General features: G+C 37.6%; 1 protein-coding gene across 1 annotated transcript in view; it reads left to right on the top strand.

Moving 5' to 3' along the window:
* The window catches only part of LOC110674134 (dynein heavy chain 10, axonemal), a 363,130-nt gene that overhangs the window by 161,176 nt on the left and 173,968 nt on the right, over positions 1-27,986 (top strand). Inside the window, exons 25-27 of the mRNA XM_021837893.1 lie at positions 4,173-4,278; positions 5,708-5,790; positions 5,936-6,227. Coding sequence (XP_021693585.1) covers positions 4,173-4,278; positions 5,708-5,790; positions 5,936-6,227 — 481 coding nt within the window. The remainder of the gene's footprint in view (positions 1-4,172; positions 4,279-5,707; positions 5,791-5,935; positions 6,228-27,986) is intronic.

Here is a 27,986-nt window from a genome sequence, read left to right as displayed (position 1 = left end):
TGAACATCGTCCAGTAATTGAAGTTCGGTGTATAACAATGGAAAATTCATTTCCGTTCATCAATTTGCACTGTCCCACTTGACTTATAATAATTGCTAAACATTGATAGGAAATCTCGATTACATGCAACAAGATGTGACAATTAATTTATTTTAAATTACAATTGAAACTGATTCTGGACTGATATGAATTCAAACTCAACTCACTTTCGACTTAACTACACCTACTTTTATAATACTAGTCCGAAAGCCACGTTTCAAAATACCATTAGCCTGAATACTAGGAGCTCCAATTCCACTATTGTTGCAGCAATATAAATCCAAAAACACTCCTTAAAGGATTTCCAGGAGTAATCCCAGAAAACTTCCCGCATGATATCTAAGCGAAATTATTGAAAACATCGTAAATGTTTTCTCTGAAAACTTCTTGGAAGACTTTTGAAAGGGCGATGTGAAGGACAATCTAGAGGACATCCTGCAAATATTTTTTTAATGATTTTGGAACTTCATGGCGAGCTTTCTGACTAGCTCCTTGAAGTTGAAGTTGAAATACATCCTGGAAGACATCGACTCTGAATCTTCTGAATTTTCTGGATCTTCTGAATCTTCTGAATCTTCTGAACCTTCTGAATCTTCTAAATTTTCTAAATCTTCTGAATTTTCTGAATCTCCTGAATTTTCTGAATCTTCTGAATCTTCTGAATCTTCTGAATCTTCTGAATCTTCTAAATCTTCTGAATCTTCTGAATCTTCTGAATCTTCTGAATCTTCTGAATCTTCTGAATCTTCTGAATCTTCTGAATCTTCTGAATCTTCTGAATCTTCTGAATCTTCTGAATCTTCTGAATCTTCTGAATCTTCTGAATCTTCTGAATCTTCTGAATCTTCTGAATCTTCTGAATCTTCTGAATCTTCTGAATCTTCTGAATCTTCTGAATCTTCTGAATCTTCTGAATCTTCTGAATCTTCTGAATCTTCTGAATCTCTGAATCTTCTGAATCTTCTGAATCTTCTGAATCTTCTGAATCTTCTGAATCTTCTGAATCTTCTGAATCTTCTGAATCTTCTGAATCTTCTGAATCTTCTGAATCTTCTGAATCTTCTGAATCTTCTGAATCTTCTGAATCTTCTGAATCTTCTGAATCTTCTGAATCTTCTGAATCTTCTGAATCTTCTGAATCTTCTGAATCTTCTGAATCTTCTGAATCTTCTGAATCTTCTGAATCTTCTGAATCTTCTGAATCTTCTGAATCTTCTGAATCTTCTGAATCTTCTGAATCTTCTGAATCTTCTGAATCTTCTGAATCTTCTGAATCTTCTGAATCTTCTGAATCTTCTGAATCTTCTGAATCTTCTGAATCTTCTGAATCTTCTGAATCTTCTGAATCTTCTGAATCTTCTGAATCTTCTGAATCTTCTGAATCTTCTGAATCTTCTGAATCTTCTGAATCTTCTGAATCTTCTGAATCTTCTGAATCTTCTGAATCTTCTGAATCTTCTGAATCTTCTGAATCTTCTGAATCTTCTGAATCTTCTGAATCTTCTGAATCTTCTGAATCTTCTGAATCTTCTGAATCTTCTGAATCTTCTGAATCTTCTGAATCTTCTGAATCTTCTGAATCTTCTGAATCTTCTGAATCTTCTGAATCTTCTGAATCTTCTGAATCTTCTGAATCTTCTGAATCTTCTGAATCTTCTGAATCTTCTGAATCTTCTGAATCTTCTGAATCTTCTGAATCTTCTGAATCTTCTGAATCTTCTGAATCTTCTGAATCTTCTGAATCTTCTGAATCTTCTGAATCTTCTGAATCTTCTGAATCTTCTGAATCTTCTGAATCTTCTGAATCTTCTGAATCTTCTGAATCTTCTGAATCTTCTGAATCTTCTGAATCTTCTGAATCTTCTGAATCTTCTGAATCTTCTGAATCTTCTGAATCTTCTGAATCTTCTGAATCTTCTGAATCTTCTGAATCTTCTGAATCTTCTGAATCTTCTGAATCTTCTGAATCTTCTGAATCTTCTGAATCTTCTGAATCTTCTGAATCTTCTGAATCTTCTGAATCTTCTGAATCTTCTGAATCTTCTGAATCTTCTGAATCTTCTGAATCTTCTGAATCTTCTGAATCTTCTGAATCTTCTGAATCTTCTGAATCTTCTGAATCTTCTGAATCTTCTGAATCTTCTGAATCTTCTGAATCTTCTGAATCTTCTGAATCTTCTGAATCTTCTGAATCTTCTGAATCTTCTGAATCTTCTGAATCTTCTGAATCTTCTGAATCTTCTGAATCTTCTGAATCTTCTGAATCTTCTGAATCTTCTGAATCTTCTGAATCTTCTGAATCTTCTGAATCTTCTGAATCTTCTGAATCTTCTGAATCTTCTGAATCTTCTGAATCTTCTGAATCTTCTGAATCTTCTGAATCTTCTGAATCTTCTGAATCTTCTGAATCTTCTGAATCTTCTGAATCTTCTGAATCTTCTGAATCTTCTGAATCTTCTGAATCTTCTGAATCTTCTGAATCTTCTGAATCTTCTGAATCTTCTGAATCTTCTGAATCTTCTGAATCTTCTGAATCTTCTGAATCTTCTGAATCTTCTGAATCTTCTGAATCTTCTGAATCTTCTGAATCTTCTGAATCTTCTGAATCTTCTGAATCTTCTGAATCTTCTGAATCTTCTGAATCTTCTGAATCTTCTGAATCTTCTGAATCTTCTGAATCTTCTGAATCTTCTGAATCTTCTGAATCTTCTGAATCTTCTGAATCTTCTGAATCTTCTGAATCTTCTGAATCTTCTGAATTTCTGAATCTTCTGAATCTTCTGAATCTTCTGAATCTTCTGAATCTTCTGAATCTTCTGAATCTTCTGAATCTTCTGAATCTTCTGAATCTTCTGAATCTTCTGAATCTTCTGAATCTTCTGAATCTTCTGAATCTTCTGAATCTTCTGAATCTTCTGAATCTTCTGAATCTTCTGAATCTTCTGAATCTTCTGAATCTTCTGAATCTTCTGAATCTTCTGAATCTTCTGAATCTTCTGAATCTTCTGAATCTTCTGAATCTTCTGAATCTTCTGAATCTTCTGAATCTTCTGAATCTTCTGAATCTTCTGAATCTTCTGAATCTTCTGAATCTTCTGAATCTTCTGAATCTTCTGAATCTTCTGAATCTTCTGAATCTTCTGAATCTTCTGAATCTTCTGAATCTTCTGAATCTTCTGAATCTTCTGAATCTTCTGAATCTTCTGAATCTTCTGAATCTTCTGAATCTTCTGAATCTTCTGAATCTTCTGAATCTTCTGAATCTTCTGAATCTTCTGAATCTTCTGAATCTTCTGAATCTTCTGAATCTTCTGAATCTTCTGAATCTTCTGAATCTTCTGAATCTTCTGAATCTTCTGAATCTTCTGAATCTTCTGAATCTTCTGAATCTTCTGAATCTTCTGAATCTTCTGAATCTTCTGAATCTTCTGAATCTTCTGAATCTTCTGAATCTTCTGAATCTTCTGAATCTTCTGAATCTTCTGAATCTTCTGAATCTTCTGATCTCTGAATCTTCTGAATCTTCTGAATCTTCTGAATCTTCTGAATCTTCTGAATCTTCTGAATCTTCTGAATCTTCTGAATCTTCTGAATCTTCTGAATCTTCTGAATCTTCTGAATCTTCTGAATCTTCTGAATCTTCTGAATCTTCTGAATCTTCTGAATCTTCTGAATCTTCTGAATCTTCTGAATCTTCTGAATCTTCTGAATCTTCTGAATCTTCTGAATCTTCTGAATCTTCTGAATCTTCTGAATCTTCTGAATCTTCTGAACCTCCTGAATCTTCTGAATCTTTTGAATCTTCTGAATCTTCTGAATCTTCTGAACATGAGTGATTGTTTTGACGCCTGTCGTCATGAATGACAATTTTACATTTTCCTAAAAGCTGCCATTAGTGGTTAAATCTTGATGCACAGCACCTTTTCCTCCAATTAACTGTAACAAACTTTCCCAAACAACATGCATCCCTATCAATTACTATCCGCACGAACTAACAAACGAGAACCATCTCAATTGCTGCTACATTACACCTCAGCACAACCACTCCAAGTCCATTAGGCATCCTTCTCAGGAGTGTAACTCTTTGAATTCAATTAAAAACTTTTCTCCTTTGGTACGTTCTCACCAAACAGGCTCAAGAGCTTTCGCCGGTGGATGACCGAAACCTGTCTTCCGTGTCCGGACACCAAATGCAACAATGAAACGTTCATCTTTACGTTCTTCGAAGACATCGTGCAGGTAAGTAGGGGGTTGAATATGAATTCATCCGGGCGTGAACGGTGAGTTCCCCACCGTTCGACAACAAAGTGAATTTGATATGCGGGAAGGACACGTTCCCCTCCTATTTGGGTACATGGCAGTTGAAGTGAGACACATTTTGCACATGGATAGCGCAGCTTTTCTGCAGAAAAATTCCGTTCCAAACTGTCATGCCGTGCACGTCTGCAGAAGTGTATGCAATTCGATGAGGACGACCGACTACGTGAACGTGCGGGAGGATTCGGTCAAACTTTGCCAACCCATCACTCATCTCTGCACCCGAATCCGTTCACGGGGTTGGACGTTCTCAATCGCATGACAGGAGCGATCAAAGTGAAAGAGGTTTTCACGAATTTCATGATTGCAAGCAGGGAATAGAACAGAAGCCATTTGGAAAACAATTGCAAATTCTACGAAAGATAAAGGTTAAAACGAAGTGCAATGACAGGAACTCTCCTTCTAATCTGCAGGATAGTTTTTTTTAGGAATTCTTCCAATAACGCATTCCGATTTTCCCCCAGAATTTCTTGCAGGTATTTCTCTAGAAGAATGTTTAATGTTTGCTAGAATTACTTCGGAGATTCAACATAGAAAGCATCCAGGGATTTATATGAAGATTTATCCTGCAATCTGCTTAGGTGATTCTCCTATTTTTTTATTTATTAAATAGCTACACAGATTATCACATAAATTCCTGCTGGGATTCCTGTAAAGCCTAAATAGATACTGATAATGATCCTAGAAGGCTTCTAATGAAATACCTGAATGGTTTCTGATGACAATACTGGATTGTTTCTGTTGAACACCCTGGTTGGATTCTGATGAGAATCCTGGAAATATTTTAATGAGAATCCTGGAACAACCTTTTTGGGAAAACTGGAAGAGTTGTGATGAAATTCCTGATTCCAGATGAGATCTAAGCAATGTTTCTTATGAGAATCCTTGAAACTTTGGATAAGATTTGTTGAAAGATTTAATGTGAATCCTGGAAGGATACTGTAGAAAATCCAGGAAGAATTCGTCATCAGAATTTTTTTAGCTTTTTCAAAAAAAATCTCAGGATATTTTAATGATTACTGGCAAATTTGCAGTGACTTTTGCTGCGTAAAAATCGAAATATTTGAGAACCTCTGCCCCCATCACCCGGAGCAAAAGCGTTCACCACTTCTCGATGAGTAACGACGAAGTTATAACTCAATAGTTGCACTTCCTTGGTCCATGCATCGCCTCGTCATACCTGGAACCTCGTCCTTCTCGCATTCTCATCCCATTCCAGTTGTAGAACACGCTGCAGTTTTGCACAATTTATCGATATTTTATTTGACTTTGATAAATTTGTTTACCCGTCTCTTATTCTTCTTTTTTCCTGTTTTCTTCCTTTTCGCCCTCCCCGCCCTCTACATTACAGATTCCGAAAGTTTGCGAACTTGTTATAAACTTGCAACAAACTATCCAAAATTTAGTGGCCGATGTTCTGGTGTATTTAAAATGGTAATATTTCATTGCGTTTCGGGTTTCCCGTCCGGTCCGGTTCAAAATTTATGGACCGCGTTCCGTGCCGGGAAGACTTTGGTCCCTAATAATGTTTGCCTTTCCGTTTCCCGTTGCTTCCTGGCGCCGATGTTTGTTTTTTCAGCTGGCAAAAGTACAAAAACCTCTGGATGTACGAGAAGTTGAGCGTCTGCGAAAAGTTTCTCTCTCAGAACCTGCCGCTGGTCCGGCTGGACGAGAAGTTCATCTTCTACACGCAGATCGTGAACGACCTGGAGCGGCACCGGCCCTATCACGACATCAAATCGATACGGATTAATTTGCAGCCGTTAATTAAAAGCATTATCGATCATGCCGTCGAGTGGCGCAACACCCTGGGTCATATCCTGTGCGAGCGGACCCGGGAGCAGATGCTGGACCTGGCCGAGCATATGGAGGTAAGTGAGGGTGCGTTAGGATAGGTGATGGAACGAAGTGGTTTCAATGCTTGAGTGGTTAGTATACGATTCAGAAGTGCAGAAACGATAAAATGAAGCACTGAATACTCAATGCAAGTTTGCCTGGCATATCATCTTTTGGGGCAGGGATGTTTCTAGGGGTGGGTAATTCGTAAATTATCATTTCCCATGATGAAATTTTAGAATGTTTACAAACATTCCACTTCTATCATTGACATAGCATAGAAGTGTTTATACAGAAAACCTGTAACTATCAGGGAATTTTATTCAACCTGGAAAAACCTGGAATTCTCAGGGAATTTTGATTACAATCAGGGAAAAAAAATTGAGGCAGTAATTCATGGTAGAATATGTTCACTGCAAAGGAGCTTTGCGTCAAATTCCAGAGATAATTATAATTTGCCAAAAAAACTCTCTACTATAAAAAAAATTCGGCTGCGCCGCCATCAAAACGCTACTTGAGCTATGAGGATCTTTCCGAATAAGGTCCATCGCTTTATCAGTACATCAAACATCTCTAGGTATATTTGATCAGTAAAGGATTCACGTATCTAAGGCTGATAGCAGGTTTCTCTTTAGAGACTTGGTCTCTATTTTTATGCAAATCTCTTAAAAGTCTCTTTTTTATGAAAGGTCTCTAAGGTCTCAATTTTAACCAAAATGGTCTCGAAAGTATCTCTTCTCTTGCTATCTTACGATTCTATTCAACTAATTCTTCATACAGGTTTCTCTCCAGAAATTCTTCAAGAGAATCCTCTACCAATTCTACCAGCAAGTTTTCAAAGGATGCTTAAAGAAATGTTTCCATTTGAGGCAGTAATTCATGGTAGAATATGTTCACTGCAAAGGAGCTTTGCGTCAAATTCCAGAGATAATTATAATTTGCCAAAAAAACTCTCTACTATAAAAAAAATTCGGCTGCGCCGCCATCAAAACGCTACTTGAGCTATGAGGATCTTTCCGAATAAGGTCCATCGCTTTATCAGTACATCAAACATCTCTAGGTATATTTGATCAGTAAAGGATTCACGTATCTAAGGCTGATAGCAGGTTTCTCTTTAGAGACTTGGTCTCTATTTTTATGCAAATCTCTTAAAAGTCTCTTTTTTATGAAAGGTCTCTAAGGTCTCAATTTTAACCAAAATGGTCTCGAAAGTATCTCTTCTCTTGCTATCTTACGATTCTATTCAACTAATTCTTCATACAGGTTTCTCTCCAGAAATTCTTCAAGAGAATCCTCTACCAATTCTACCAGCAAGTTTTCAAAGGATGCTTAAAGAAATGTTTCCATAATGTGGTTCAGAAAATCCTTGAAAATTTCTACTTTACTTTCTCCAGTTATTTTCCCAGGGAAAATTTTGTTCTTTGGAAAAAAAAATCCAAAGACTATTCTAGGACTTCCTCGAGCTATTTTTTTCACTAACTCTTCATCCGAATTCTTCAGCTGTTACTCTAATAGATCTTCCAAAGATTCGCACAGAATTTCTTCTAGGAAGACCCGCTTCGGTTTTTTAAGTCCAGATTACACGAAAATAAATTTTTTTTTTTACCAGGATATTTTTTTTTAGAGTATGATCGATGAGTTTCTAAATGTTATATATAAACTTTAAAAGTTTTGGATTTGGGTATGCGTTATGAGATCATGAAAACATTTTATTAATACTTATTTATTTATTTATTGTATAGTTTTGCTTTAATTTTATTTTCTGACAATGGAATGAAACAGTGAAATTTTTGGGTTCCTTGGATCGTTTTCGCGTTATTATATTGCTCGCTGAGCTCTGATGCCGTTAATTCGTACTCTTCAGTAGTAGTAAAACAAAATGATAATTTTGCAAATTTACAGATACAGAAATTTACAGATACTGAGTCGTGTCTTAAATCTTCGGAAATTACAATAAAACTAAAATGTTCAATTTGCGTACTTCCATTGAAATAAATAACGAATGGATGAATTGTAGCTTGTTGTACGTTCCAGTGATGGGACTGCACTTCATCTTGCAATACAAAGCTATAGTTTTCAGAAAAATCACAAATGACTAAAAATTCACCATCTTGTAATGTATTTTTCGTATTTTTTAAAAAGCGGGATTGCTCTGTTTTAATAAAGTCGTGAGGAATTAAACTTTCTAATTTCAAGCAAAAAAATGACACAAACTCATCTACAGGTTTTACAATAGTTTCTAGGTCACACCTATCCGTGGTCACCCATTGCTCAAATGATAACTGATCAATATAATTTTCTTCAAACTCAGCGAATAAAGTATTTTCCAATGATGAAGAATCTGGACAATCCGAACAAGATCGTAGATAGCAATTTGATGTTGTATTTTCACACAAAAGACTACCAGTTAACATTTTAATATCCTTTGATAAATTGATTCTTTTCAAACTATGTAAGATTAGGTTAATATTTTCGTGTGTTGTGCACACACAAACATTATGTGTTCCTGAATTGGATAGAAGCTTGCATTGCCTTGGACGAAGGCTTGCAAATGAGGAAAAACCTACCTTAATATTTTCGTTAATTTCCTTGAAGCGTGTATGCGCTTCTTTCAAAGTAGTCATCATTAATCGTTTTTGGATTGCTTGACGCTTTCCATCTTTTTTTACAGATACATAATCTTTTTGGCCAGGCATAGCTCTACTTACTTCATCGTCTTCAAAATATTGATTTATTTTTTCTTTTGTCTCATCTGTTAATGAAGTACTCGACCTAGCATTTGCAAGACAGTTATTTTTTAATTGTTTTGCCTCTTTTGCTGTATTTCTATTGGTTTTGAACTCATCAATGGCGTCTTGAATAGACCACGAGCTTGGCAGCATCGACAAAATCAATAATTTTTCTTTCCTTGTCGTGGCTAGATTCGAGAACCTTTCCTTCATATTCATAATTACCTCATCGTAGTCTGTATTCTCCACATCCTCAGGTCCTAATTTGAAGAGGTTTCTTCGTACAGCTTCGTTGATTTCACGGTATTTTTTCTCGGGATAATTGACGTAAACCATCTTCGTCCATTTAATCGGAGTCACTTTTATTCCAGCTATCCCTTCGTTGAAGCGTTCGATGTTGACCTTCTGGATGCACTCATCTTCTGATTGATTTGTTGAAACAGATGTCGCTGATGGTACCGTGGCAAGACTATCTGCACTTGGTACTTCTGGTAACTCCTCAGTTGTTGTCGGTGCATCTAGTAATTCCTCAGTTGTTGTTGTTTTCGAACTTCCTGCAACCTGATCCACCGATGATGTACAGATTGCCCGTTTGTCAACGTTTAAACGGCAGGACGTACAAATGCGTAAATTTGTATTCAATGTAGACATTGGAGCATAACCAGCCGCTTTCAGTTTATCTATGGTACTTTCGGTGAGATTTCGTAGCTCTTTCGAACACTTTTTTTCTGCAAACGGCCTGCAACAGTTGAGAAAGCGACTACTCATGTTGCTCGTTAGATTGTAATAAACAAAATCACTTTTAAGTTTTTACTGACTAGTTTGGTGTCGTTTGCTTGACTGAAGAAAAATTTTACAATTAAATCGTTTATAACCATAGTGGTAGTATATTTTTAGCTTTTTCGTGAGTATGTTCATGGTATGTACCTATCATGTTTTTGAAGTTACTCGCTTTCTCCCAAATATGATTAACAAAGTCTATTCTCTACCAAGGCGGGTCTATACCCAGGTGTAATCAGATTTTAACTTTGTGGAGAAAACCAGCGCCGAGAAAACCGACCTGCTTTACGTATACTAGATCACCTGAGTATAGACCCGCCTTGTTCTCTACGAGGTAAACTTTTTGCAGGTAAACTAGTCGTATACCTGTATAGAAAACTTTTTTTGTAGCTTTTGTCTTCAATATTAGATTTCTTATAGGTTTCTTTTATCAAAAGGTTTCAACACTATTGAGAGAATTTTTCTTCAGTTACGTACAATCAAAAATATGACACTATCAAGACTTTAGATCACAACACTGGATCGCGTCTAACTTTCTAATAGATGCTATAATAGTTATGAATAATTCAATAAAATATCATGAAAACAACTTGTTAACCTCATGTGGTACCCTTAACAAAAAATTCAGCAACAAACTGCGGTCCTAAAAAAAATTAACAATAATTAAAAAAAAATTCACTAAGTGTCAAATTTGTGAAATATTTGAAATGTCATAACCTTTTTGTTTATTGGCTTACCATCACCAAATTTTTATGGTAGATAGCTAATATAATGGACCGTTTTCCCTCAAAAAATTACGTTGGTATTCCGATAGGGTTTGATATTTGAGTTTTTGTGACAAAAATTATGTTTTTTAATGCAAACAAAAATTTGTTTTTACTGTGTGTATTTTTTTTGGAATCTTTATTTAGTTGTCTAACGTTGTTTCTTTAGTTGTCCAACAATCGAACGAACCGTTTTTGCTGTGCAGCTTTTTGAATATTTTTGAACCATTTTCACATACACCCTTTTGAAAAGTTAGTCGTGACTCAACTTGAAGATTTGATATCGGAAAATGACGATTTAGATGGAACTGAAAAACTGTGCAAAGTTTCAGATATTTTTGAAATGGTCGATCAGAATCGACTTGCATACCTCCGTGGAATCCCTCAAGATTTCTTTAGAAATTGTGATGATGATGATGATTATTTAGCCACCATCAGCGCAAGGATAACCTATGGCTGCAGAATCATATCGGGATAGAACGATCTACCTGATGGTTTGTTGTTATAGGGCTAGTTAAAATCTTTGAAGACCTTTGGAAGACAACACTAAGGCTGTTTTCTCATGACAAAAGGCTGGCGACCCCACGCACTTTCATCCAGTCAACAGTTCAATTAACTCCCTTATGCTACCCCTCCCCAATACCCAATATATGGTAATATGTCATATATAGTGTTAGTACAGTATCCTGTAGTTCAAAATTGTAAAAACTGCTTCAACCAGCTCTACCAAATTCCCACGGTAGACTAACAAGAACCCATTTTCTATTTAACAAGTTTTATTATGATCACCAGAGTAGTGATGTAGTCATAAGTATAACTCTCGCATAATTTTTGAAATGCTCAGAAGCGAAATTGACCGCAGATTGTGCAGCTTGCCGATCTGAGTTGATTGGAATAAACCCGATCACCAATAGCCCTTAATAAAACACAGGCCATGTAAGGCCCAATTGAAACGAACTCACCGGATCCAACATTCAGCTGAAACGTTCCGTCGTCGCGGAATCGTTCAAGAGGAAACACGAGCGCGCTGACAGTCCAACGTGTAGCTGTAATCCTTAGTGGGGGTATTGCTGAACAATATCACGGTTAGCACATCACATCCCGAAATGAACGTACTTAAACCAACACAAACTAACTTGAAGATTTTAAAATGAGTACATAAACTTTTCTTCACGTGTATAAAACCAAATAAAATTTCAAAAAACTAACGCTGCAGAAAATTATTGCTTTCATTTTGTAAGATTTCTTTAGAAATTGTCAAGAAAAACTCCTTGAAGAATACTTGGGCAAATCTTTGAAAACTTCCTGAGAAATTTCTGTGTTCTGTGAAATTTCCAAAGAAATCTTAGGAGCAATCTTTGGAGTAATTCCTTAGAGGTATCCTTAGACAAATTCCAAGTCAAAATTGAAATTATGAAGGACTATTCTGTAGGAAATCTTGATAAATCCCTGAAGGCATCTCTCGAGAAGTTTCTGATTGAATATTCCAACATGCTTAAAACTGGAGCCTTGGGGGATGACGAAATATCTGAAATTATATATGAAGTAATTCTTGATGGAATCTCTAAGCTAATTTCTGTGGTTATTTTTGGAAAAATCCAGGTTGTATTTTGAGATATCCAATACAAAAATTCTTGGAGGAATTCCTTAGGACGATCCTTGAAGCTATTTTATGAGAACTATGAATTACTTGAACTCCTGAAGAAAACTGCAAATTTCTCAAATTAAAATATCTATACCTGAGATAGTTTCCGATGAAATTTCTTGAGAAAATCATTGGAAATGCATACAGACATACAAACAGTATTATTTGTAGTAATATCTCAAGGAATAACAAAAAAGTTTTATCAATATTGTCAGAGAAATATTAGGTCTGATTCCATAAAGAAAAAAAACCCTTTTCTTCCCTCTAGGTTTCGTTTCGTTTTTTGATTGTCTCTCTTTTCAAGCAAGATGTTTCTGAATTAACTATTTTCAAGACACTCAGTCCTGCTTCATGGACAATTTTCAAAATTATTAGAAAATATTTTTTTAGGCTGGGTTCTGAATTTTCGAAATCTACGATTTTTCGCACGTAAGAAAAATGCTTTTTCGCTTCTTCATGTGAACATTTTTTTCGCTCACACTTATTTACCCTAGAATTGCGATGGAGGATACCCGAAACTCATTCTTTAATATCTTTTCAACTCCATCATATTTTCGCTCACCAACTTCTTCCGAGAATATCACTGTGGATAAACAAAAACTGGTGTCGGCGACGGGATTCGAGCCTACAACATTGCTTAAAACAACCGCGGTGCGTGCACGCTATCCATGCTACCACATCAACTTGATAAAAGCGGTTGTTAATTTGGTGCATAAAAGCAACATCGGCTCGTGGCTATAGACACAGAGAAAGTGGATAGGAGAAAGAGAAAACAAACTTTTCACGACTGTGGAAGTGTGCGATTATCTATTTTCGCTTTGTTTTGTTGACGGATAATTCAAGCGTGTGCTAGAATAAGGACGTAAGTCGCATGATCGATTTCTCTTCATCGATACTCTCTTCTGTGAATAAAGGTGGCAAGACGCAAGTTTGTCAGCAATTTTTCACCTCAGGACGCAAGATCGCATCGCTGCCAAGCGGTCTGAAGTGAAAAAATGCTAACAAACCCGCATCTTGTCACCTTTATTCACGTAAGAGAGGATCGATGAAGAGAATTCGATCATGCGACTTACGCCCTTATTCTAGCACACGCTTGAATTTCGCAAGGTAGCTTTTCGATGAAAATACAGTGGATCCACAATTAAGAATCGTCCACAATTTATGAATCAGCTGACTGTAAATGACAAAATAACAACAAAAATCAACACAAAACATCACGTAAACAATTTTACTCAAAATAAATTATAAGCAAAAATGTTTCCGTGATGTTTTGTGCTATTTTTTACTGCTATTTTGTCCTTTAAAGGCAGCTGATTCATAAATTGTGGGTGATTCTTAATTGTGGATTCACTGTATGTTTAAGAGAGAAATCCATTATCGTGAGAGTGAGAAAGAATTCAGAACCTTGAATATAGGAAGAACCGAATCCGGAAAAGTAATCTGGAATTTAAGCAACTATCAATTTAAAATTTCTTTAGGATCATGGTTCATTAGGAGCCCTTGAACGTTTTCGAATAAAATGCAAACAATTCATCATTTATATAAATCAGAAACCGAATCCTATTCTTGGCATTTTCGATTCACTTCGACAGAGAGGCTTTTTTGAAAAATACTGAGCTCATTTTTGGCCACCATATGCGTCGAGTTGAAGTGCTTCTTATTGCAAAGTTTCAGACAATTCGGCCGAGAGAAACCCATCATGCCAAAGTGAATCATGGCTCCGATGCTCTGCACCCTACCACATTTAAATGTTAGGTCGAATTTGATTAACCGGGAGCTTGACAATCAGTGTTCTGAACACGATGGGGCAGTGATGCATTTTAAACTGAACGCGAGCCAAAAATGAACTGAACGCGTTCTAATTTTGCACGTGAACGCAGTAAACATTGAACTCTCGTGCAAGTTTCGGCCGCTGCTCACGAACCGTTCACTTTAAAATGCACACTGAAGCACAAAACTTAAAAAGTACTACCTTGAACTGCACTGAGTGGAACCTTTCATGTTCCTTGACATATCTAGTAAACATTTCTGCTGTTAAATTTGTTTTAATCTGCCATGAAAACAATTTTCCTTTCGCGTTCATTTTTCTGCTCTTTTGCGTTCAAACTTTTGAACTGCTCAATGTTCAAGCCTACTTGATCTTTCGTTCAAAAATTTGAACTGGAACGCGAACTGAACGCGTTCAAATGCAACACTGCGATGGGGGACAGAGCAAACGAAATAAAAGGCGAAATAAATAATGATGGATTAATTACAATTCATTTGAACAGAACGTAAGCATTGATAACAATATCACATTGCTTTAAAATGTCAAGAAGAGTGAATACACTTTAAAATTGTCATTAGTTTGTTTTGGTCATATAAAATTAGAATTCTTCTCGAACCTGGAATTATTTTATAAATCCTGGAAAACCCTGGAAATATCAGGGAATTTCATTTCGGTAAACGAGTAGACACCCTGAATAATTAAAAACAAATTAAAATCAAAAAATATTGTTCAAGGCGCTTCACAAATGTAGTGAACACAATACAAATAATATAACAACAATATTTAAAAATCGCCTGGATACAGGATTCGAACTCGAGACCTTCCAATCATCGGCAGTATGCCTTGCCATCTGCACAATCCTAGAATTGATAAATAAATCGTCCAGTACAAAATATAAACCTCTCATAGCTGAATACACATGGTACTCTAATCAACAACTGAACAAGCATATTATTCAGCTGCTTTTTAGGACTAATCCAAGCTGAGTTCAGTCAGCTATTTTTAGCGCACAGTGAGAATATTTATTTACACAGAATATTGAGGTTTATTTACACAAAGTAAAATCGGTCTGAAATAATTAAGGTGAATACCCATCGAAGCCAAACCTCAAATTTTCAAGAGCACAAATCTAGAGAACCAGACAGCGCAGCGGTTCGAGCTGAAAACCTAATTGGTCACGCTGGTGGTGACCAATCGATTAAGTTTTCAGCTTGAACGGATGTTTATTTCTCTAGATTTATGTTCTTGAAAATTTGAGGTTTGGCTTCAATGCATCTTCATCTTAAGGTGACACGGGAGACCGTGTTATTTTCCCTATCTTTTGTCTCACTCTAACAATTATCATCAAAACTTTGTGGAAACAAATCTCGAGTTTTAGTAAACCGATGAAGCTGAAAATTTATTGGGTTGTGCACTACATATATAGAATCATAGTGATACATTTTTCGCATCGATATATAGAGTGGTTCTTGGGATTTGCTTCATGAAATGGATAGGGTGATTATGATGACGTCCCGTGCGGCCTTAATCTAATTTCATAATAAGTTCTAGTTTGTTCAAAACTTCAATTTGAATAATTCATTAACTTAAATTGAAATTCATTTATTTTGTAAATCATATTTGTATCAATATATTATATTATAGATTTGTATTTTTTATAAACCTATTATGCATTAAAGACATAGTCCTCTGTATGAATATATTAAAATCATTTGAAGTGTTCTGAAGACTATGCGCCTGAATAAAAAAATGTTCGAATATCTTGACGTGTGGGATTTTTTTCCAAGAAATGGCCAAGTAAATCATTTCTCTTATATCGCACTATTCAGTTGTGAAGAAATGTCATTTCAAATGTAGCTCGCTATCGAAATTTATTGAATCAATTCTGTCAAAGAAATTTCCACTTTTCTTGTACGGAACAACATCCCGAGCAGGCGAAAAAAGCTTAGCAATAGCAAATTATAATATAGATAGCTAATAGTGATATTAACCTGATAGATATAATATATAAAAGATCTTGAAACGATATCTGAAATTAACTACATACAAAAATAAACAAACAAAATTTTGATGTTGTTTTCAGATGTTAATCAAGTCAATATCACGCTTTGTTTGTCAGTACTTCGCTCCTACTAGGAATACTTAGCTTAATTGTTTGTTTTTGTTTTTCAAAATAATCCTACATTTCTGGAGGCTGATCATGTTTATTTTCTGAACGACTATTTCAAAAGTTTTGAACAATACTTAAACATGCATGCTTGTTTGTGGCTCTGAATTGTTAGTTGGGTGATCCTCGAGTTAAAAAAGGAGTCAAAGGCAGCTGTTTCTATTAAAAGCTATCCGGAGGATAAGGCGGAAGTAAGAGCCAAGATCTGAGGTTAACAAAGAAGCGGCATTGCGCATTGGGCAACGTTCCAGTGTCAATTCGCATGAAAAAAGAATCCAGTGAGATGCAAGTAACCTCGGTCAGGCTGCCAGTTGACGCAGCGCACAAGGCCATCAAACCCGCCAAGATCAAAGTAGGCTGGTCGGTTTGTCTGAACGCTATCAGCTGGTAGCGTGCTTTAAGTGTCTTGGGTTTGGTCATATTGCATGGTTCTGCACTGGGCCAGACAGAAGTAAGGTGTGGATAAGAAGGCCATAAGGCGCAAGACTGCCAGAAAACACCAAAATGTCTGATCTGTGTCAAAAACGAGGACAACAAACACGTCACAGGAGGCCAAAGATGTCCGGCGTCAGCAAACATCATCTCTAAGTCATACCAAATCCCACCTAGAGATGGAAATTGGGTAGCAGATACAAGTAAAACAGCGGCAATTTGGACGGTGAGAAGATACCTCTTTCAGGAAATGGTGGAATGCGCAGAAGAAGGCTTCGCAATCGCCAAAATTGATGGTGTGTACATCTGTAGTTGCTGCGCCCCTCCGCGATGGCCGTTAGAAGAATTCATCCGTATGCTATACAGATTAACGGAAGAGCTTACCGATCGTTATAGCCGGCGACTTTAATGCTTGGGCGATCGAGTAGGGAAGCCGCCTCACCAACGCAAGAGGATGCTGTTTGTTTCTACAGCACTAGGCTAACAAAACACATAAACTGAAGGGTGTGTGAAGAGTATACCGACTAGCGTTGGGCGATTTTGAATCGATGTTCCGATAATCGATGTTTGCTTTCCGATTAATCGATTTTTTTAATCGATGTTTGGAGCACCTAAAATCGAGTGAATCGATTCTCTTCCTTCGATTCTTTGATTCGATTCATTTTGTTCAATTCGTTATATATTTCTTAATGAATTTGTGGAAAAGAAACCATATTTTAAACTATTCTTGAAGTAGCTAATCTGTTCGATTGATTTTCGAAACTGATTTGATTGACAGATGTTGAAATCGAATGCAAATGTATTTGATCTCATTTCAAGCTTCATGAATGTCAATTTTTATCCGATTCGAATCGATTCGAAAACATCGATTCACAGGATTCGATTAAATCGGTGAATCAATTCGGCAGTTTAAATGTGAATCGATTCAGTAACATCGATGTTCTGGACAAATTTGCCCAACGCTAATACCGACAGCGACCATCAAATTATCCGGTACCACATCGGTGGCAGATTCCAGTCAGTATATTGCAAAAGTCAGACAGAAGTACGAAGATGGATAACGGTGGACTTTGAGAAGGACGTGTTCGTCGAAGCGCTTAGACTTGAACACATCACTTTCTGACCCGAATGCATAAACACGGAGGAAACTAAATTTAGCATATAATTTTTGCACGTCCACGGTTCGATCTGGAACGAGAAGAGATGAAATCCGCTCTTGGTGACAATGTAACAGTGACACAGATTATGTCGGCACCACGTCGGAAGTGGAGAGTAGAGCAACGATATTAAGCGTAATGATCAGTGCTTGGTTTCGGGTCGTTGGAGCGCCAACGAATAGGAAGTCAGTTCTCCAATGGTGAGCTTATAGCAGCGGTGAAAGCACTGAAGCTGAACAAGGCCCCAGGTCCGGACGGAATCCCCAACGTGGCACTTGCAGCAACCCTTGCGTATCCACATATTGTTATGGAGGTTACGCAAAAATACCTAGGTCAATTTCCAGAAATATGGAAAATTCATAAACTGGCACTGTTGCCGAAGCCAGGAAAACCGCCCGGTGATCCAGGATCATTTAGGCCTATAAGTTTACTGGATACACTCAATAAACTCTTGGGACGGGTTATCCTTAACAGAAATGTAAAGAGAGCGAAAAGCAATGGAACAATAGCGTAGATTCCATCTGTGCCGTGGTCACCATAGATATGCAGAACGCGTTCAACAGTTCCAGCTGGGAGGTAATTGCCACACAGCTGCACAGAATGCAGATTCCCGACTATTTGTACCAGATTTTGAAGATCTACATCCAAAACCGAGTACTGAGGTATGAAACCAACGTCAGCTCGAAGGAGTTAAAAATAACGACTGAAGCTACACTAGATTTCATACTGGGTCCTACGCTGTGGAACGCGATGTACAAGGGGGTCGAGATCGTCGACTTCACTGATGACATTGTCCCAACGGTAATAGGTGAGACGCAGGAGGAAGTAGAAATGCTGGCAACGGAGGCAATTCGCCTGGTCGATGATTGGATGGAGGGAATCAAGCTGAAGATTGCCCACCACAAAACGGAGGTAATACTAACTGGCAACTGGAAGCAATAAGAGGCGTCTTCTGGCTGGCGTATCAACATCGCTACTTAGATGCTGTGCACCAACCTGGGGCGCCATAGACCAAGCGGAATCGAGAAAAGTTGAACAGCGCGTTCAGACTCATTACCATGCGAATGGTGATTGCGTACGTACAGGACTATATCGTCGGAGGTGGCATGAATCGATGGGATGATCCCGATCTGCAGCATCCTGACCGAAGCCATCGACTGCTATCAGCGAGGAGAAGCAAGGCAGGAGATGAATTTGGCAAAAATTCGTTCGCTGGCTAAGTAGCAGCAAGATTGGGATGCCTTCGAGAATGTAAGGTGGAAGTAAGAACAACGCGTAACGTTACCGATTTCGGGAGATATTCCTCCGTCGGATAACTCTCCATCGGAGTGGGCTAACTTCACCGTCAAAAACTACGCGAAGCTTTGGGATGTCGGGGCGCTTGCGAACTGGAAATCACCCCTCAACCGGAATCGAAAAACTAACCTCGTCATCCAACAAGTCCACCTGAAGGGCATGACTAACAGAGCAGTGGAGTCAGCGCACAAACAAACAGTAACATCTAGCTTAAAAAGTCTCAATTGGTCCAACTTGTGACCGGCCCCAAAATGTGAGTGATGTTGTAGAGACAAATTGCAGCCAGAGCGAATAGAGCAAGAGGAGACGACAAGGCGTAGACTAAGGCGTATAGGTATCAACAGTCAGTGCGCATCGTACCTTCGTGCTGTGCGTACACGAATTCTCTCTGCTCTTGGAAGTTTTCTTAAAAACTACCTAAAGCAATAAAACAGTACTTTTCAGTGCTACAAAAACAGTACTTTTCAGTGCTAAAATTAAAAACGGTACTTTTCAGTACTATTTTTTCTACTATTGATCCCTTTACGATCCTTGTTTGGACCCGTGCCTTCGATTTTTCGTTGGACCCGTTGGCGAAAGCTAGCGGTGGTAATCCTTCTTGGACACCGTCTTGGGAAAAAAACTTCTTGAAGGTCACGCCTTTCTCGTTTATTAACTAAACATGGTATCAACAACAAACAAAAGGAAGGGTGAATCTCTGAATTCACTACTTCCTTCCAAAAAAGTGGGTTTTAAAACTGTCACTACACGTGGCAAGAATGGAAGAAAGGACGTTTCCCAGTAATGCGAACTTTCTTCCAGGGGTGAAATGAATAATTGTATCGAAATGAGCAATCAGTTCGATGCTTTAGACAAATTTTCCGAACACCAAATCGAAGCAGCCTCTAGCCCAGGCTCTTTGATTCAAGTGAGGAAGCAAAGAGTGCCGCCTATCGTGGTCAGTTGTTCCGAGTTTGCGGGATTTAGGCAGGAGATTTTGAACTCCATTAGGGGAATCAAGGTTTCCTTCCAAATCGCAAAGAAAGGAGACTGTCGCGTTTTGCCGGAAACTCTTAAAGATCGTGAACTTCTTCTCAAACATCTTGAAGAAAAGAAGCACAAATTTTTTTACTTATGACGACAAAACTGAACGTTTGTTCAAAGTTGTCTTGAAAGGTCTCTCAAGTGACTATAAATCACCTGAAGTGATCAAAAATGGAATAAATGATATACTTGGATTTTTCCCAGTCCAAGTAATCATTATGAAAAAGAGAACCCAATCTGGCATTGTTCGGAAAGAGCTTTCTCAAGAATTTTATTTAGTTCACTTTAACAAAAAAGAACTAAATAATATTAAAGCTTTAGAAAAAGCAAAACTTTTGTTTGATGTCCGTGTGACATGGGAACATTTCCAGAAACCTGGAGGAAATTACCAGAACCCCACTCAGTGCCGTCGGTGCCAAAAGTGGGGTCATGGTACAAAAAATTGTCGCATGGATGCTAAATGCATGATTTGCGGAGGTTCTTCTCACGCCAAAGACGTCTGTCCAGTGAAAGAAGATACCACCAAATTCATATGCTGTAATTGCGGGGCTAACCATAAGTCCAATTTTTGGAATTGTCCTTCACGCAAAAGGATCATTGAGGCTCGTGCCAGGTAGATGAAAGATAATATCCGTTACGATAACGATCGTTTCCGGAATTTGCCTGGTAGAGTATCGAACAATGCTCATTTTTCAGGTAACGATCGCTTGATCATGAATCATACCCATCAGGAAGATCATAATCATGCTCATTCACAAACAAATTTTAATCCGTCGGGTAGCCGTTCGAATCTTCCAATTTCGAATATATCTACCCACGGTAAATCCTTTGCCGATATCGTAGCAGGAAATTCGAACTCCTCCCCTGTTCGATCCATGGGTACCCATTCTACTTGTTTCAAATCAAATGGAAAAAACCCTACCGCCACAGGTAACTCCGCTTCTTCGTCTACCGGAAATTCCAATGGGAAATCACATGACATGTCTGCCTCTGATTTTAATTTTCTAACTGTACAATTGAATCTAATGATTGATGCAATGTTCCAAGCCACCACTATGACTGAAGCAGTCCAAGTAGGTGTAAAATTTACAAATCAAATTGTTATTGGATTACGTTTTTCTAATGGATCCAAATAATAATTTAAATATTTTAAATTGGAATGTTCGTTCTCTGAATGGTAAAGAGGACGAGCTGTTTAATTTTCTTACGGTTAATAACGTGCATATAGCAGTTATTACCGAAACGTATTTAAAACCTGGATCTAAACTCAAAAGAGATCCTAACTTTTTTGTTTATCGTAATGATCGACTTGATGGGGCATGTGTGGGAGTTGCAATCATCATTCATATGCGTATAAAACATCAACTGTTTTCATCATTTGAAACTAAAGTTTTTGAAACTTTAGGTGTTTCTGTTGAAACACAGTTTGGTAAATATACTTTCATAGCTGCCTATTTGCCTTTTCAATGCTATGGGCAGCAAGTTAATTTGCTCCAAACTGACTTGCGTAAATTGACTCGCAATAAGTCAAAATGTTTCGTCATTGGTGACTTTAATGCCAAACATCGGTCATGGAATAATTCTCAAAGTAATTCCAACGGCAGAATTTTATTTGATGAGTGCTCTTCAGGATATTTCTCAATTCAATACCCTGATAGCCCCACATGTTTTTCCTCTTCTAGAAATCCATCTACGATTGATTTGGTCTTAACCGACTCTAGTCATCTTTGTAGTTAACTGATTACTCATGCTGATTGTGATTCTGATCATGTCCCCGTTACATTTCAAATATCCCAAGAAGCGATTCTCAATCCTATCAGCTCCACTTTCAATTATTTACGAGCCGACTGGAATATATATAAAACGTATGTTGACTCTAATCTTGCCCAAGTAACCAATAAGCATTTTAAAAAGCATTTAATCAGCATTATATGCGCCAGCACGGCAGAGCATTTAATGCTGATTGAGCATATAGCTGCTAGTAGTGCTACTTCATAGCAGGTTTTGGCGAAATATCGGGCTGTTCCAATGCTGCTTCAGAAACGTTGTATTTTACTGTCAAAAACCGTAACGTTTGCTTGTAGAAAAAAAAAAAACAAAACAAAAATATTTCTCACCCTCACTCGTCTCTCCCGGCTTTGTCCTAATTATGGACACTTTGCTCGTTGCTGTTTTGTTATTTTGTTCGTTTTTTACATTTTGCGGCCCGAACTGATAACCTGGAGATTATTAGTGACGATATCGACGACGCTGCAGGGTATGCTGCAGTTGATGTATTGTCGAGCATTGATTTATGCCCTACATCCGTAGAAACATTCAAATGCGAACCAACTCATTATGGATTGCCCTGTGAAAAGTAATCTAATGTAGGAATGCGCTAAGATAATTAAAATTTAGGGAAGCAGATCAAGATGGGTTGATACATTTGTTTTATCCCACATGTCAGAAAGATCTGTAAAACTAGCGCTCCGATAAACAGAGAATGGTAGCTTTGCGGATGTTCCTTTCTACCGTGGAAATCAGGTTGTTTTTAACTATCCCTCTTCTACTCTAAATCGTCTCCATGAAATGTCAGAACCGTGACGTGGGTCAGAAAGAGATAAAAAGTGGAGTCAAACATGTAACACACAACCCGTACTGCTCTTTCGTTGCATTCGTGTGACTATTGGAAAGCATTTTGTTTGCTATTACTCGAAAATAGCCTGTGCAGTTCAAATGCTTATTAAGAACCGATAGATGTTAAACAGCAATGCTTGTGCTGGATCATTGCTGCTAAGCTATGAACTTGCTTTCATAGGGCAGCCATCAGAGCAAATGCTGTAAGCAGTCTACTGCGCGGCTTATTTAAGTGCTTATTGGTTACCTGGGTGATGTTAACATTTCTTTAGAAACTAAACTTGATATTGACAATGCTCTTGAAACTTTAACAAATTCCATTGTTGAAGCCCGGAGCATTGCAATTCCAAAATGTGAAGTAAAATTTGAATCCGTGATTATAGACGATGATCTTAAGGTGAAGCGGTGTGTAACTCAAAGAATCATTAGAATCATCATTGATGTAACAGTAGTAGTGTCGCCTTTCAATGTATATTTTCAAAACAAACAAACAAAAAACATAACATTTTTGTTAAGCATATTTTTATGTAAACACATGGGAAATTTAGTAGATTGACGGGTATTGGAAATCAAAATCAACTGTTTAATCGTACATATCAAAAAAAAACATTACAATTTAATGAAGGGCAACGGAATTTATCTGTTTTTTATTGGATTTATCGCATATTTTTGTTATGCATCGGTACGGTTTATGTTTGCAAGGGATGACGGTGTTGCCAGGTGATTGGTGACAGATTTTTGTAGCAATTGTTATATGCTTGTTTTCGAAACATTTACTGCATACTATAAAAACTTATCATTTTGCAAATAGTTTTCCATCACAAGATCATTGATTTAATAAAATTTTAATGATTTTTGTGATCAATCCACATTAAATGCTATGATTTTACAGATAACAACTCTAACATCACTGCGCTGAACGATCGCGATGATTGTGCACACACGATAGACGCGTCCCGACGCATCCCGACGCATCCCGACGCATCGCACAGTGGAGCTTTTCAATTATTTTGGGTGGTCCAAATTGATAAACACTTAGTATGATTTTATGCTTTGTAGAGATGGTTTCTGTAATTTGAGAGAATCGAAAAACAAACAACGTATGAGTTTTAAGTTTCTATGCTTTATCCAACCTTTCCGCAATGAACATTAATACAACAGAAAAAAAAGTTGGATATTTTAGACTATAAAAACAGGCATGTCTCAGTGTGCGGTGGCGGCGTCGATTCGCAGCAAGTGAAAACCATTGCCATAATAGTTTTGAGTGATGCCGTTGATAAAACTTTATAAATATTTGATTCCCGTTTGAAATGTGTTACTTTAAGGAAAGTGAATGAAAGATTTGTTTAGTGGAAGTGTAGTGAACGCAATATGAAATCCAAAAAACAAATGCTTGCTGCAGAATTACAATGGAAAAGGTAAGCACCTTCTATTTACAAGTGTAGTTGTGTGAGGCAATGAAATGCGGCATGAAATCGGAATTTTTTTTGAGAATATAAATCTCATGTATATTGTCGCTAAATTGATAATGCTGTATCTGAAAGTGTTGATTAAATATAAAAATACCACCTGAAGCATTTTTCTTCGCATAAATTATCCATTAAATCAGGTGATAAGCAGTTATATTTAATCGATGTTGTAAATACCAATACCATCATAACAATATGTTAACGATTTTGGAAGAAGCCATTTTGTGATGACGCACCAAAAGGCCTTAAGCTCTTGATCCGTCTTAAAAACGTGAGGAGAAGGCAATTTCAACGCACTCGCGATCCTGCTATGAAAATTATATGGCAGGATTTGCAGAAAGAAATCAAGAAAAGTTTTGCTCAATTAAAAAACAAAAATTTTGAAAATAAAATTTCTCAATTGGACCCTGGCTCTAAGCCCTTTTGGAAATTATCTAAAATCTTGAAAAAACCTCAGAAGCCAGGGTGTCCTACGTTAGGCAGAAACACGAAAGGCGGAAACACATAAGGCGGAATTTCAAAAGGCAGAATTAACAAAAGGCGACTACACACAAAAGGCGGAATCACGAAAGGCAGAAACACGAAAGGCGGAATCTCGAAAGGCGGAATCACATAAGGCTAATTTAAATTAAGCGGACTTTTTGAACCAGCAGAGCAAACGGCCGGCCGTTTGCTCTGCTGGTTCAAAAAGTCCGCCTCATTTAAATTAGCCTTATGTGATTTGTTTTTACAGTAAAACCTCCATGAGTTGATGTTCCATGACTCTATAACGACTCATGATATCATAGTAAACCTAAATTTCATGGTTAATATGATGGTCCCCTCAAACAGTCTTTTACGGTGTACAATATTTAAAAGGTGATATATGGTAGGTGTATCAGTGATGGACGTAATGGTTCCCCAGGTAACCAATAAGCATTTGAATAAGCCGCAAAGTAGCCTGTTATCAGAATTTGAACTGCTTGCTGCTCTTTCAAAGCAGTTCGATTGCTAAGCTGCATTGAAATAGCAGTGGCGCTGCTGTTTTCAATCTCTAAGTCGGTAACAAGCATTTTCACGACATGGGCTGTTTTCGGACTCTGGCATTTGAAATGCTGTATTATTGCTGTATGAGTGCTACGAAAGACAAGTGCAGGCAATGTGTTACTAATTCGATACAACATGCCGTCTCTTTCATACTGCAATCAGTATATGTGAGCTATTTTGACAGCTACTGGAAATGTTGCTATCAAGTGGAGGACTTTAAAAATAAACATGATCGCAGCCGTACGAAGCCAACTGAATCATCGATATTTCGATTTTGCAGCATTGTTCTAGTTTTTGAAGGCAAAAAATATGCAGCAAATGGATGTACCACCGGGAGAGTTAATCATTCGATTGCTTCGATTGGATTTTTATTGCAACATTTATCAGTGCGCGCTAGTACTAGCACTCTATAAAAGTTTGCTTTAGAGGCTCAAAATAGGTTGTGCCTCGTTGATATCAATGATGTGTTCGTAGATGACACGCAGCAAAATTGAACTTATCCGAACAAATGGTTTCTTAAGTAGGGTCTAAATTCACCGCTCGATGCCAAACCACCTGTAGCCTATCCTGTAGCGTCACCATCTCCAATTCTATCAATCATCAGGTCGACATTTCAATTCGTAATATTGAATTAAGGAACAAAAAATACAACACAAGAGAAATGAATATGAATAGAGGCAAAGGAGAAGAACGTTAAAAAGAGAGGGATGGGTAAACATTTTTGTTTTTTTTTTTTGCTCAGCACCGAGGCGTTACAGTTTTTTGACAACTAAATTCAACGTTCCTGAAGGTGCAGCATTGTAGCAGCCCTTTATTTCGCCAAACCCTGCTATGAGAAAGCACTATAGGTGCATATACGTTTGACGAGCATTTAATGCTTTGCCGTGTAGTTGCATATAATGCAGGATGGATGCTGGTTCAAATGCTTGTCGGTTACTTGGGTCCTTATTTCGCTATACGTGTTAATTTAATTGTTTTCATATTTTGAATTTTTTTTTTGTGTCTTAGTTGTGAGGTATTAAATATGCCGTCACGTTAAACCATTCAAAAAGATTCCAATTGTGAATGATTTCGAAATTTATCATATCGCCAAATAAGGAATCACTATACTGCCGTGAATCGCAAGTCAGTCCCATCTGTAAAAAGTAAGCACTGAGAAAATGGGCTGTGAAGTTTTCAAACTCGTTTTCCATACTAATATTCAAAAAATTCCAGGGGTTAGTAACATTTTCCAATCTTAATGAAACTTTCACAACTTGCTTTTCACCACGATATCTTTCCGAGAAAACTATAAAGATGATCAAAACAAGTTACATTTTTGTGTTCCACGGTGCAAAAGTCTGTAGTGGGACTGACATGCGATTACTTTTCATTATGGGACAATTTGACTTGCTGTTTTTTCCTAATTTTTCCGAACAAAACATATTATTTTATTAGCGCAGCTGAAAGAGCATTGGAAGAGATTTTGAAAAATGAACACTACTCAATTTTGACGAAAATGCAGATGGGACTGACTTGCGATTCACGGCAGTATATCCACCACAACTGTTACACTTTTCCTAGGTCATTCCTTCTTCTTATTTCTGGCGTTACGTCCCAACTGGGACAAAGCCTGCTTCTCAGATCAGTGTTCTTATGAGCACTTCCACAGTTATTAACTGAGAGCTTTCTTTGCCGATTGACCATTTTTGCATGTGTATATCGTGTGGCAGGTACGAAGATACTCTATGCCCTGGGAATCGAGAAAATTTCCTTTTCCAAGATCCTCGACCAGCGGGATTCGAACCCACGACCCTCAGCATGGTCATTCTGAATAGCTGCGCGTTTACCGCTACGGCTATCTGGGCCCCCGGTCATTCATATCTACCTCGAACAAATTTGTAAAAAAAAATGATCTAGTTGTCCGGATGGTAATGCTACGATAGGAATGATGTCACATGTTCACAAATCAAATTTGAGTTTCACAAGTAAAGTAGAGTAAAGAGTATGACTTAATAGTTTTGTATTCTGTGCAGCTCTCCAAAGCATTTCTGTTCCATGACTCGATGTTTCCATGAGCCAATGCGAACATTTGCGAGACAAAGTTTCAAATGAGTAATTGTTCTAGCTGTTACGTCTGTTTTTCTGTGCCATAACATTAAGGTGAAGATGAATCGAAGCCAAGCCTCAAATTTTCAAGAGCACAAATCTGGAGAACCGAATACCCGCTTGAGCTGAAAACTCAGCTAGTGACCAATCGATTAAGTTTTCAGCTCAAACGGATGTTTGGTTTTTTCAGATTTGTGCTCCTGAAAATTCGAGGTTTGGCTTCGATTCATCTTCACCTTAACGCGAATATGAGCAGCTTGAATACCACTAGCAGCAATATTAGGTGAAAATAACAGTATATCCCAGGTAACCAATAAGCACTTAAATAAGCCGCGCAGTAGACTGCTTACAGCATTTGCTCTGCTGGCTGCCCTATGAAAGCAAGTTCATAGCTTAGCAGCAATGATCCAGCACAAGCATTGCTGTTTAACATCTATCGGTTCTTAATAAGCATTTGAACTGCACAGGCTATTTTCGAGTAATAGCAAACAAAATGCTTTCCAATAGTCACACGAATGCAACGAAAGAGCAGTACGGGTTGTGTGTTACATGTTTGACTCCACTTTTTATCTCTTTCTGACCCACGTCACGGTTCTGACATTTCATGGAGACGATTTAGAGTAGAAGAGGGATAGTTAAAAACAACCTGATTTCCACGGTAGAAAGGAACATCCGCAAAGCTACCATTCTCTGTTTATCGGAGCGCTAGTTTTACAGATCTTTCTGACATGTGGGATAAAACAAATGTATCAACCCATCTTGATCTGCTTCCCTAAATTTTAATTATCTTAGCGCATTCCTACATTAGATTACTTTTCACAGGGCAATCCATAA

This window comes from Aedes aegypti, chromosome 1 (assembly GCF_002204515.2).
Source record: "Aedes aegypti strain LVP_AGWG chromosome 1, AaegL5.0 Primary Assembly, whole genome shotgun sequence".
NCBI lineage: Eukaryota > Metazoa > Arthropoda > Insecta > Diptera > Culicidae > Aedes > Aedes aegypti.
The sequence above is the reverse complement of the archived record's forward strand: the minus strand, read 5'-3'. Positions and strand labels throughout refer to the sequence as shown.